This window comes from Agelaius phoeniceus, chromosome 5, assembly GCF_051311805.1.
Source record: "Agelaius phoeniceus isolate bAgePho1 chromosome 5, bAgePho1.hap1, whole genome shotgun sequence".
Classification (NCBI taxonomy): Eukaryota; Metazoa; Chordata; class Aves; order Passeriformes; family Icteridae; genus Agelaius; species Agelaius phoeniceus.
Window position 1 is genome coordinate 4925972 of NC_135269.1, and position 13872 is coordinate 4939843.

At 47.2% G+C, this 13872-nt stretch overlaps 1 protein-coding gene across 7 annotated transcripts in view; it reads right to left on the reverse strand.

Moving 5' to 3' along the window:
• The window catches only part of CACNA1C (calcium voltage-gated channel subunit alpha1 C), a 416899-nt gene that overhangs the window by 19725 nt on the left and 383302 nt on the right, over positions 1–13872 (reverse strand). For all 7 annotated transcript variants that reach the window (XM_077178180.1, XM_077178176.1, XM_077178177.1 and 4 more), the window contains 7 exons: positions 11230–11295; positions 8121–8212; positions 6774–6939; positions 5795–5922; positions 3064–3160; positions 2327–2429; positions 582–683 (listed from right to left, as the gene is read on the reverse strand). In XM_077178180.1, coding sequence (XP_077034295.1) covers positions 582–683; positions 2327–2429; positions 3064–3160; positions 5795–5922; positions 6774–6939; positions 8121–8212; positions 11230–11295 — 754 coding nt within the window. The remainder of the gene's footprint in view (positions 1–581; positions 684–2326; positions 2430–3063; positions 3161–5794; positions 5923–6773; positions 6940–8120; positions 8213–11229; positions 11296–13872) is intronic.

Here is a 13872-nt window from a genome sequence, read left to right on the forward strand (position 1 = left end):
ATCCATCCCAGGCCTGCCCTGACCCTTCTCTGCACTGGGATTCTGTCCATTTGTGCCTAACATGGGTGTAAGCGAACAGAGGAGATCACCTCTCCCCTGAAATGCAGTCACAGCTGTGTTCCCACACAATAAAAACTGTCAGCCAGCCAAGATGTGCACTATGTTTTTCTCCAGGTAGCTCTCCTCCTTTCTGCAAACCCACTGGAAATTTTAGAAGACATGGTCTGCTGAGTTCAGAGCAGGCTGAGCAAGGCTCAGGACCTGGCTGCTGCTGCTGGCTGACTGCCAAGGGCTGCTTTGTGCCCATGGGGCCACCTGGAAAGTCAGTGAATGCTACACTGGATGCCTATGCACCAACTCCTATTTATGCACATTTTTTTTCCTTTCCCTGATTTCTCAGCAGTAAGAACAGCATATTCCTGTTAGTATAGAACAGACCTCAGCCTGATGAAACACTGATAGCTTTGAGAAGAAAGTCTGTCCCCCCTAGTCCATCTGATGATCACGAGGTGCAGTAGGACAGGACAGGTGAGGGAAAAAACCAAAGATATTCAGAGACAGGGAAAAGATCCTGCACTCACCACCTGCAGGAGGCACCACCTGGTCCAGCAGCTTCATACTGGTGCGCTTCCAGATTTTCTTAATTATTGCCCTCAGCTCTTCGTTGGCTTGCTCCAGGTTACCTGCAGGGTGAAAATCATCAGAGACAGGAATTAAGCAGACCCTGCAGAGGAGCAATTTAATGTCTGGCATGGAAATCTCAGGAGGTAAATATCAGAGTGTTTACAGTAGTGGAAAGTTTTGGGCCAAGAGATGCTCTGACCATTCCTAAAGCTCCCTCACAGCAAGAGGTCTTCTTCCTAAATGTGCATAGTCATCTCTGGGTAGGGAGGTGACTTTCCTTCTAGATACCCATTTCTTCTCAAATGAGTCGTCTTCAGTTTTATTTCTTGATTAAAAAGAATCTCTTGTCTCTCTCTAGGTGTCTGAAACTAGTATCTTGTCCTCCTAAAGGTGTTTTTCCTGCAGTTTTTCTTATTTCTCCCCAGCACTGAGGCTCCTGAGGGTGCTGCACAGGGCTCTGCATGGCAGTAGTTCTTGTAATAGGATGCAGTGAAGATAGGGACATGGAAGAACTTGCTGAGGATGCAACACATGGACAGCATCAAAGGCAGAAATCTGACTCAGCAGGGCTAAATCCAAACTCCTACCCTGACCACTTAAAAGATCCTGCTAAAGCAAGAGAGAAAGCAAGCAGTTTGAGGCTTTAGATGGTTTCCCAGGAGTTTACTGGCAATGAGTCCAAGAGTTTGAGGCTCTCTCAGACAGAAAACTGAATCCTTTTTGGGTCTCTGTTTCATAAGACACAAGATGTCTTACAGGGATTGTGGGTGGCATTTTCCTCAGAAGAGTCTCTTGCACTACAGACAAATTCTGTTTAGCACAATTTTCAAGGCCTTAATATAATTTTTTGTTTTGCCACTATTTTTTGGCTCAGCAGTGTACAGCTGGCACTGTAAGGCAGAGTTCTGCTGGTCACTGCTTCCCCATGCCTGAAATGAAATGCAGCCACTCCTGAGGCAGAGGTGTTTAGCTGTGAATCACAGACCTACACTCTCTTTCAATGCATCTCATTAATACATGAAGCCAGATTTTGACTCAGGACCAATATCTTTCATTACAGCGGGTGACAGAGAGCAACAAAGAGGACAAGCTGAGCCCCAAATCTTGTCTGCTTTCCTCAAATATACCTGCTGTCTATGCAAAGCTATTAACAGTCCCTTTATTCCTCATCTCTCTTTACAACACCACTGTTAGTATAATGTAATGTTCACTCATGCTAATGGAAGCACAGGAGGAGTTTTTGTGAGATGAGACCCTCCAGTCCAAGCTCTTTTTCCTCCCTTGGACTGGAAGATCAGTGGCAACAGCAGTCAAGAAGTGGCTCAGCTCAGCAGACAGGGTACAAAAAGGAGGCTTCTTTGTCCTTCTCCTAATTGCTGTGTGAGCAGACATTGATCTAAAACTTTAAACTTTCAGACCACTGTGAAGAATGTGATCAGTAATTTGAGATGATAATACAGGAAGCACCAGCTTCCTAGGTAGTGGGAAACACTGTGCTTTCCCTAGAAGATACTATTCCTCCAAACCTCTTCACATAGCTTTTTGTCCCATGTGCTGCACATGAGTAACTTGGATCATTTGAAACCAGTTGGACACCTTGGCACGAACACCTTTGTATCATTCTAAACAAGTTGTCCCTGTTGGTTCATTCCAACTCAGGACATGATCACCTTTGTATCCTTGCAGTGAGCAAGCTTCTCACCTTCTGTCTTGATCCTCAGTGCTGTTCTGACCAGTGCAAAGAGAGTGGCATTGAACATGACGGTCCCATCGCTGTTCAGTGGCATATTCATGGAGACAAGGCGCTGTGGGATGAAGAGGAGAAAGAACAATCACTGCCACACATGGGCTGAAGCATGCCCCTCCTCATGTCCTCCTGATGCCCTCCAGACCTGCCATCCCTCTCATGTGAATATCCATGGCTTGTAGATTAGTTCCACAATGAGAATGCCCTGTTATTTCCACCTCTCCTAATGTGTCTGGAGATGGGAGTTTGACAGTACAAGCAGAGGTGTGTTCTTGGTACTTGAGAGCTGAATTTAGCACAGATGTGCTCTCCTAAGCAGACCAAAGGCTGATGGCCCTGAGTAGTGCACAACCCACCTGCTGGTGACCCTCCAGCCCTGGACTGGGTGGTTGGAGCCCAGAGGAACTGGTAAGGGGCACAGGGCAGCCCAGGGGTTGTTCAGACATGCTGTTGCTGGCTCTGCCTGGTGGGCAGCAATGTGCCCAGTGAGTGAGGCAGGGTCAGCTGGAAAATGCCACGGCAGGCTGGTTAGTGTAAAACAACTGGCCTGGTGCAAGGCAGCTCTGCCAAGCACGGAGGCTGGAATTAGATGGGCTTTAAGGTGCCTTTCAGGCCAAACCATTGTGTATTCTCTGGCTGGTTCTCTGGTTTAGCTGCTGTGAGCCCAGGCTCCCAGAGCAGCAGTGCCTTACTTTGCAAGCCACCCGGTGAGGGCAGAGCTTCCCGAAGCCCAGCGGGGGCTGGATCCGCCGCAGCAGTGTCACCACGTCCAGGTGCTTGATCCGTCCCCTAAGGAAGGGAGCACAGGCAGGGCTGTGTGAGAGACAGCTGCTCACTTGGAAAATTAAAAAAGGTTTATTAAACCTTGACAAAAACACAACAAAAGGACTACATAAGGAAAAAGCTGCAGCACTGGGAACTGCTTGTGTGCACACCACATGGCCAGTTCATCTTCAAGATGGATGCTCAGTCTATTATACCCCTGGGGCTTGTATCAGCCAGCCTTGTCCCCTCCCAAAGTCTGTCAGGCAGCTTTTCTTTGCCATTTACTGGTGGAGGCTGCTTTGTAACTTGATTGGAGGTCAGGTGTTGCCATGCCTCACACCCTGAGCACCAAGCTTTTCCATTCCCAGCTGCCCCATGCAAGGGACACGTGTGCAGCCTCCTTTGTACCTGTCCTAGACAACCCAGGCTGTCTGATGGCAACAATACAGGGGGGGAAAGGGAACTATGGGGAGAACAGAGGACATCTAAACTACAACATAACTATACATACATCACTTAAAGCTTTTCTGAATATTCACACAGTAGTTATCTTTTAATTGTGAGAGCCAATCATCCCATTGTCCATCTATAACAGGCTGCATCCTGACCAGGGCTGACCTGCTGGCCCTCCTACAGAGTGCAGCTACAGCTAAAGGTGTCACTAAGGTCTCTCCAGCCTCATGCTGCTGCTCCCTGTAGCCCAGGCATAGCTTAAAGTATTATTTCAGGCCTCTTGCACCTGGTGCCTTCTGCAGGATTTGTCTGGCACTCATATGTCACCGTCATATTTTCTGGAAAAATCTCCTTGCCCAGGACTTTCGCCTGGGAAGCTGAGAAGCCTCAGAGAAAACAGAAAACAATAATTATCTGATTCGCTTCTCTGTGTTTTGCTGCTTTGGAATGTGTTTGGAGATTGTTTACCAACAGGAGATTGTTTCATTGGTTTAATGTGAATTGTTTTTCACTCATTGGCCAATCAGGGCCAAGCTGGGTTGGGACTCTGGAAGGAGTCATGAGTTTTCATTATTATCTTTTTAGCCTTCTGTAAGTATCCTTTCTGTATTCGTTAGTATAGTTTAGTTTAGTATTCTTTAATATAATATAGATCATAAAATAATAAATTAGCCTTCTAAGAACATGGAGTCAGATTCATCATTCCTTCCTGCCACGGGGCACCCCACAGATACAACACTCATATAACTTCTACTAGTGCAGAAATCCCAGCTGTCAGTTATACTTGAGTCAATGCTTGCAAGAATTGACCTCAGCCTTTTCAACGCTGCGGTTTCTTAGTGCAGGAACCGATAAGCTGGGGTTCTTTTCCCATCACTGACCTGCTCAAAATAAATATCTGCTTATTTACTTGTTGGGCTGAGGCCTGTAGCAGGCAGAGAGGTGTAAAGGGTCTATTTCGTTGTGGTTTACCTCCCACATAAATAGCCCCAAGCCACTGCCTTTTAATACTTGTTTATGCTTTGGGCTGTTTTGTGAGCACAAAACAAAGCACTGAACTTCCTTCACAGCAGCAGTTGGGTTTCTCTTAAGTTTGGTAAATGGCATCTCAAAAGAAGAATTCTGTCAGGGAGGGAGGAAAGTTAGCAGAGCCAGAGGAGGGGCATGGGACATGGATGGGGAAGAGGAATGAAAGAGATTCCCATTTATAAACAGGAAGGAGCAGGATGCCATCTGAACTGAGTTATATTATATGGCTTCAGTCACTGCAGTCTGGTCTTCAAGGAAGCACACATAGTAGCATCTGTTTTGTTAATAAATGGTGTGTTTATTACTAGTCTGTGCTTATTGCCCATCCATATTAAAAGTCCCCAGCCCAGGAAGTCACCATGAAGGTGAAGAAGTGTTTAAATTCATGTGTCACTCTCATAATGTGACACACCCTCACGTATGGCAGAACCTAAGCCCAGACTAATCTCAACACTTTGTCTCCTAAAGAGATCTGCTTTCAGTTTACACCCAAATCTCTCTCCATGGCTTTTGCATTATGAAGGGGGCTTTACAATTACAATTGTCAACTGTACAGTAATGCCACAGGGATCTAATGCACTTTAAGCCTAAGCATGTGTCAAACAGAGCATATAATACTGAATGCCAGTTAAGCCCTCATGTGAGTTGTTGTAGTGTAACTTTATATCCCTGCAAGTCTGCTCTTGTGAATAACCCTGCAGACAATGTAATGCAGCCATGTGAATGTACAGGCTGTGGTGGGCACATATGACATAGAAAAAAATCAGAGATTTGAGCAGAGCAGCTCTGCTGTGAGCACAAAGTCAAGCAGAAGAGTCACAGCTCAACATCACAAACAAGTACATCAATAATCCAACCCCCTAATCTCTTTTTCTCAGTCTCCTGCTCCCCTAAGTCTATATCTCCCTGACAGAAAGTAAAGCAATGGCCTGACAGGGAACCGTGCAGCCTAAATGCTGAGACTTCTGTGAGTATCTTTGCAATTTGGGCTTATGGATTCACCAGCAGTACCTGGTGGTGATATTTATTTTAGTTTTGTACAAAAAAAAAAAAAAAAAAAAAAAGAAAAAGTGTTCCTGCAGGAGGAACATGGCACTTACTGCACTGAGTCTAGAGAACAGAAAATAATGGGCCTGTTCTCCCAGGGAGCTCTGATATCCAGGCTGCGTTACTTACTTAGCTTCAGGGTCATACTCTGCCCAGATCCTTTTAAATTCATCCAGGTGGTGTGGTCCTAAAATGGACCAGTCCCGTGTCAGGTAATCGAAGTTATCCATTATAACAGCTACAAAAAGATTGATGATCTGCAAACAAGGACAGAGATGATGTGATGGATGAGGCAAGGAACAGTGAATTTTACCAGGTTCTCCATTTAAGGTCTGAATTTGGACTCACAAAACTAGGAAGCCATTTGGGTTAGCTTCCTTATTCCCACATCCCAGCCCCCCAGTTTAAATGGGAAGAGCCCAGAGGCGGAATATTCTCAGCTGGTTACATTTTTCTCCTCCCTACTAAATGGACGACGCACAAATTTGCTGAATTCTTATTTGTGCTGTCGTGGCTTTTTATTTACCTATGTCTTTGCCTGGCAGAACGAGGTGGGATTTATCTTCAATAGGCAGTGGGGCTGAGATAAAAGTCCTTTCTTCTGGCCCAAGACCAAAACTTTAAAAATGCTGCTGCTGTTCACTGGGAGGGTTTTGGGCACTGCTGCCAGCTGCAGAGCGTGTGCTGTCGCTCTGAGCAGTGCTGCACTGCCAACATGGAGCAGATGCAAGTGGGATATGTGTATTCTCACAGTCATTGCTGCTGGCAGGGGAGGAAAAACTGCTCAGCAGCCAGAAGGAAGGTAGGAGGGAAGGTGGGAAGTGTGGCTGAGGCGTTGCTAGCCTCAGCACAGCCCACAACAGACTAATTTGGTTTTCTCATTTAGGGGGAGGGGGGAAGAGCACTCCTTTGCTGTGCACAAAAGACAGGGATTGGAAGCAGAGCATCCCCCAGAGCTGGAGGGAGGCAGGGAAGGGGTGTTGTCACTGAAAGGGTTCTGCTGGGAAGGACCCATGGGGAGATTGGAGATCCTTCTTGTCCTGTGCATTGCCGATCTGGGGAAGCAGAGGCTGAGTCTGCCAGGGAAGGTCTGTGCTGGGGCACTCACCAGGAAGGCACAGAGCATGTAGAAGCTGATGAAGTAGAAGACGGCGAAGCTGCTGCCGCACGAGTGATCGGCCTCCGTGGAGTTGGCCGGCTCCGACTCCGGGTCGCACTTCTTGTCAGGGAGACATGCCAGCATGATTTCCTGCCAGGCCTCACCTGTGGCACACCTGGGCAAGGCAGAGGGCGGGGGAGACAGCAGTGACCTTGGATGTGACAGGGACTGCCACATTAGCAACCTGCTCCTGATTCCGTGAACGTTAATGAGAGTTTTGCCACTGAGGTCAATTAAGAGCAAGTTAGGCATGTTAGGGTGTCAAAATATGGCTTTGACATCCCCAGGCATATCCTGCTCTGTCACTGTCATATTTTCTGGAAAAATCCTTTCTTCTCCTGGGAAGCTGAGAAGCCTCAGAAAAAAATGAAAACAGTAATTATCTGATTTGCTTCTCATGTGTTTGGCTGCTTTGGAATGTTGTTGGAGATGGTTTATCCAACATGTGAATTGTTTTTACTTAATGACCAATCAGAGTCAGGCTGTGTCAGACTCTGAGGAGTCAGTCATGAGGTTTCATTATCATTCTTGGTAACCTTCTGTCTGTATCCTTTCTCTATTCTTTAGTAAAGTTTTAGTAGACTATCATATCATATCAAATTAGCCTTCTAAGAACATAGAATCAGATTCATCATTTCCTTCCTGCCATGGGGGACCCTGAAAATACCACACTGCTTGTGTGCTGCTGATGATGGCAACAAAACCTCTGCTTGGTTTTGTTGCCATCATCAGCATATAATTTCTGACTGCCTTAGGTTGCTCTCACATTCCAACCAGAATCATGGAGATATGTGTGACATGGCTGTGGATTGCATCTAAAGAAGTCCTTCAAAATTATCACAGTGTTGAATTTGTGCCAGCTTCCCACCCCTTCAGCAGCCCTCTCTGGCCCCAGCTGGAGTGGGATGATGTGCTAAGCTGAGCTGGCCATGGCCATGTCTAAGCACGAGTTCATCATGTCCCTTTCCCTGCTGAAGTCACACCGGCCAGATTTGAACCAAAGAAGGTTTTGAGGCATATCAGCCTTGGAGAGCACTGGAAACTGGCTACCTTCCTTCTGTGTAGGAAGACTCATGTCCCTCCCCAGCACTGAGTGTAACCAGGGTGAGCTGCTGGGCTACAAGAGACTCAATGCACTGCTCCTTCCATCTGACATAATTCCAGGCTCCCCCACTGAAGGACAACATGTTACTACTCACCTCAGGAACATGACATGGTAGGAGGAGATAATCTGTGCCCGAGAGCAGAGGAATGGTGCTCCCAGGCTGACACAATGCAGAGCTGTGGTGTACCTACCTGAAAAGCAGCAGCACTGCCTGGGGGAAGGTCTGGAAGTTGTTGTTGCGGTTGATTTCTGTGGTGTCGTTCAGCGCAATTTTACCAAACACCTGGCAGAAAGCAAAGGTCTTTTCAGATTAGCCCTGCAAAATCCCCAAACCTCTTGTCACCTGTAGCTCTTGGCCTCCCTCTGACTCATATTTAATGAAATCTGCTCTTCTATTAAAAGAAATTTTTCTGTGTCTTTCATATTTGTTGTTGCTTCCTTGGCTTCTGCTTTATAACCACAAAAGCACTAATTTTGCAATAAGAATAATCTTGTGTCAAAACAAGGTGTCCTTCCTTATTCATACACTGAATACATGATGCGGGGCATTGTTTTAACAGACACTCAATTGGGAAGGGAGTCCAGCTGAAAGAAATCAGTAACAGAGAAGGAAAGGCTCATTCCTTCATTGCTTATCTATCTTTGTCAGGACAAAATGATAGCAAAGGACCAGCAGCTGCAAAGCCTTGAGCTTCCATCTCCGTGGGGGGCCTTGGATCTTCACAAAACCATGTAAATACATTGCCTTGGATCTGCAATTGTCCAAATGCCTGCCCTTCTATAGTCATGCTTGTCTCCAGCAGGTGTTTCAGGGGTCCTCCCAGATTGCAGCAGCATGAAGATGCTGACCAGATCTGCCCTGACAAGGATGCCCTAGAGCTTCCTCCCATGCCACATCAACCAAGCCTGCAACCATTAGCAAACCTTTTTAGGGGCCTGTCTTTGGGTGTGAAGTCCCCAGTGCAGCAGTTTCAGGCTTCTTTAAAAAATCTTGGATAGCTGTGGTACTTTCAGGCAGTGAGACGGAGAGGTTAAACAAACCTTGTGTGGCAGAAAGGTCTCTACACAGCACAGGCAGGACTATTTATTCCCCACTGATAACAACGTGGCAGAGATCTCAGGGGCTGAGAGCTGTAATCTCTCTGTAGCCAAAACAAGCAGCAGGAACAGAGCAGCTCGGAGAGAACACCTAGCTTCTTTTCAAGGAAATGTCACTGATAATTAGCACCCCCAGAGAAACAGCGACACGGAGAGGAGCACAGGGACAATGGTGGGATGGCTTTGCCAGACGGGAGGGAGGGTCAGCACATGGCAGTTTTCCTCAGGGGTTCCTCATGGATACATGGGGAACTTCTGCCTGGCCAGCCCCATGCCACAGGCAGCTCTGACTGCCCCATTGCACCGAGCTTGAGCTGAGGCAGCCCATATTTATCATTTCAGGCAAATGTCGATAAGGGAGCTCCTCATGATCCACCCTACAGCTTCCCTCACACAGGAGGCAGCAGCTGCTGTGGGTGTTTTGCATTAGGCACCTGGGAGGAGCCATAAGTGGGGGTTCCTCCCTCACAGCCTCCCCAGTCTGTGCCTCCTGGGCCATCCTAGAGCAGCTCCATCCATCAGCATCAATCTGGATGTTTTCCACTCGAGCACACTAGGTAGTGAGGCTTGAATGTTGTTACGCTCCAGGTTGTGGCAGTAGCTGACTTAAAGTAGTAGGTCTCCTTTATATGGGCAATTCTGATATTTTTATCAGTTCTGGGACATCCAGTCTTTCATGGGAGCTGCTTAATGGAGTGAGGGATGATTTTCCTTCCTATGTGCCCCTGTGTGTGAGGGAACTCTGTGTGTCAGCACGTTCAAGAGAGCTGCACACAAAATGTCTGAGATGCCATTTGGACAAAAAGTGATAATCACAGGTCTGTGGGCTCTGGGCAAACAGGGAAAATTTAAAAAGTTGGTTTTCTTATTGGAAGACATTAAGGCATGAAAGGACCTAGTAATCTAGATCAATGTGAAAGGCAGATGTATGACCTTCAGGCTGCTGAGATGATTTAAACAGAGGATTGAATGTAAGCCAAGGGTTAAATAGGTAACTTAGAACTAGCTGAAATAAAAAGGAGTAGAATTACAGAATAAAGCATCTGGTCTTGGCAGTGCCCTGACCACTGTAGACATATCTGTGTGGGTGCTTGGAAGTCACTTATAATGCTTTGTGCAGTGATGTAATACCAGCTTAATACTCTGAAGTGATTTTCTGTATAGCACAGGTAATTCTGTAGGATCTTGGCCATCTTAGGTATTAGAGGCAAAACTGGCAAGTTTGCAGTATGAGCTTAGTAGAGAAAATGACAGCTGTGATTACTGAGGCTATTGAGATAACCTGTGATAATTCAAGAAAACATTAATTTTATCTTTCACAGTGGGACAGTGTAGATAGAGTTTGTGAAAACATGTGATTATAATAACAGGAAACAAATTAAAACAAGGTCACAGAGGTCAGATGAATTTCATTACAAATTCTGTTGCCATTGTGAAACCCAGAAGCCTATCACGTTTGAAGACCTCTGGAAGCAATTATGCCATGTCTTTCCATACTGTGGCCTCTGATCCCAGATGGCTGACTTGTCTGAGAACTTTGATTAACATGGAAGTGGAAAGTGAAGCTTAGCTTGAAAAGCAGCACAGCAAATGAGGCTGGGACTGTCACAGGCTGTGCCTGTATCCCTTGCTGTCTTCAATGGTGTCTGTGCAACATCAGTTCCTTGCACAAGTGAATGCTCAGGATGATTCTAAGCACATTTTGCAGACTGAGTAAGATGTTGTGTTGATGTGAGTGTTGGTACATTGGGTCTGATCCCATATTTACCTTCATGGGTGTAGATCAAAAGCTGCTCTTTACAACTCAGTGGAAGTTGTGCCAGTGTGAAAGAGATGCAAGGGAACATTTTGGTTTGCTCAGTGCAGCATGGCCATAAGCCCACTTAAAAAGCTGTTTTGGACCAACAAGCAGGGCAGTAAATCTTTGTGGATATTCCTTCAAGAATGTGGAGAGCAGGCATGGTCCTTTTACTGTTTGCATATTGTGTTCTGCCCTTAAATGGGTCAATTTTTTTTTATTTCCTTGCTTTTTTTTCTGGATCATGTTGGAGGTACCCAGTCAGACAATGTTCTCCAGCCAAGGTTAGCTTCTATCTCACCTTACTAGCCCCCACAACCACACACTGATCTAGTTACCCTGTAATCCTGTTCCCATGCTCTAGCAGGAGACAGACTCACCCGAGCTCTTTAAGCATCACTTACCTGCATCCCAATCACAGCGTAGATGAAGAACAACATCACTATTAAAAGAGCCACGTAGGGGAGAGCCTGGAAAGAAAAAAAGAGAGGGCTGTGTCTCTGCCTGGTTCCTGCCGCTGGCTTTGGGACAGGGGCGCGGCTGTGGCTCTGTAGTGCGGGCAGTAGCCACTAGATGCCTCTGCAAGCCCACGCTTGGTTTGCCCGCCCAGCCCAGCCGGCTCGGCTCTGTGCCATGGGGGATGGATGGATGGAGGGATGGAGGGATGGATGGAGCTCCGCTGCCTTCCCGTCACTCCTGCCCTTGACCGAGCCAGAAAAGAGGGAAAACCAGTGTGTACACCTGCTTACCAGGAGGAGAAAGCTCTCACAGCCGGCACTACTCTGGCACTAATGGCAATGTGATATTTTCCTGCGTCTAGAATGGTGAAATAAAAGATGCTACAGCTGCTGGAATCTTAATTCAAGGCTTCTGCTATAATGGCTGGTACCACCCTAAGTAGCTAAAGCAGCATCAGCACCTTCCTGTTGAGTGTTAGGTGTCCCTGATGGTGCCTGCCATGCAGCGAGTGTCAGTGATCAGCTGCTGGAGAGGAAATGCAGAGCCCTGATAAGCAGAGCTGCCTCCCAGGGAAGGGGTCAGTGCAATCAGCAAGTGCTGAGTGCTCCTGGTTTCCTCCACCACTGACAGGAATCAAGGGCTCGGGACTTCATGGGCTCAGGCTTTTTTAGCAGGAATCTTTTGAAATATCTAGCAGAGGCTTTCAGAATTTGATTCAGAGGAAATGGGTGGACACATACACTCTGAAAATGTGAGCACAGTCCCTGATCTAGAACACCTAATTTCAGAGAATATAACGAGCCTACAACATTATCAGAGGGCTGCAGCACCTCTGCTATGGAGACAGGCTGAGAGAGTTGGGGTTATTCAGCCTGGAGAAGTGAAGGCTCCAGAGAGACTCTAGAGTATCTTCCAATACCTAAAGGGGGCCTACAATAAAGACATAGAGGGATTTTTTTCAAGGGCATGCAGTGATAGGAAAAGGGGTGACGGTTTTATACTGAAAGAGGGCAGGTTTAGATTAAATATTAGGAAGAAGTTATTTACTATATGGATGGGCGAGCCATGAACAGGTTGCTCAGATAATCTGTGGCTGTCCTGTTTCTGGGAATGTTCAAGGCCAGGTTGGGTGGAGCTCTGAACAACCTGGTCTAGTGGAAGGTGTCCCTGCCCATGGCAGAGTGGTTGGAACTAGGTGATCTTTAAGGTGCCTTCCAACCCAAACCCTTCTGTAATCCTAAATTCAACACAACTAAATTCTGCAGGAAAAAACAAAGGAATATTTTCACTGGCCACCATGGAAATTTGACTAAGATCGGCATAAATCATCTTGAAGAGATCTGAATATTAAAATGTCAAAAAATAATCAAATCCTTTGGACAATGTCTGTAATCATCACCTTGAGTCTCAGGACAGATTCCTTTGGCTTTTCATTGGGCCAGACAAATTGGTTTAGTTACCTCACAATGTCACTGAAGAGACCACCAGCTCAGAACTGGGCTCCAAACATTTTGTGATGATTTAGGTGGGACTTGATACACACAATACCCAAGAGCTCCTGGGATAGTGTCCAGACAGGATCTGAGGTGTATAACCTTAACAGTTTTCTGACAGTACTGCTGTTTTTCCCATCCAAATGGGGGTGGGAAAGTGTTTTCTGTCCTCCCTGTCTGCCCCTTCACTTCCTTTTAATGTTCTGCTCAGTCCACTCCTCTCCTCTAACGCACCTTCCTGCTCATCCCTGCCCCTTGTTCCCCATGGCTACTTCAGCTTCCCGTATTCTCCATTTCTGTCTCTGTCCTCTCTGGCTCTGTCCTTCCTTGGCGTTACCACTTTGTCCTTGTCATTCCCACGGCCCTGCCGTGCCCTCAGCACCCTCTCACTTCCTCCTCCTCCTCCCACTCCCCAGGCTGACCCTGTTGCTGTCTCTGCAGACAGCAGGAAACCCCGCGGAGCATTTTCCCACCGCTCTGACTGGTGCCCCAGCTCCTACGTCAGCACTTCATGCCATGCCCAGGGCACCTGGAAGCGACCATGGGATCTCACTCCATGGGTTCCTTGCTTGTTGGGCTGCCCTGTGTGAGCAGAGATGCTTCCTGGAAGCATGTGGGGACACTGAAGAGCCTGTGCCAAAGTCTGCTGGGATCCCACATTCTGACGGTGGGAGCGGCACAGTGGCTATTCTTAGCTGCCAAAGGAACCTCCCGGTAGTTGCAACAGGAAGAGCTTGGAGCAGAGAATTTAATGTTATAAATGGATAAAGGCTTTCAAGGGAAAAGGCACTTGCTTGCAATGCTGCCTGTTTTTTCCCCCTCCCCTGCTGTGGAAGATGCCTCCCTCCATCCTTTCTCCCCCCACCCTACAGCCCTGCCTGAAGTGACTCCAGTTGAAGAGGTCTGGAGGTCACAGGAGGGAAGTTCCAGGTGCTCCCTTTCCCATCCATCTCCTCCTCTCCAGCCATGAGCCATGACAAGTTCAGCTCAGGGCAAGCTATTGCCAAGGAGGCAGGAGGGGGCACAGGGGCAAGGGGAGGAGAGGCAGGAACTGGAAAGTGTGACTCTGTGCCCTGCCTCAGGGCTGGCTGAGCT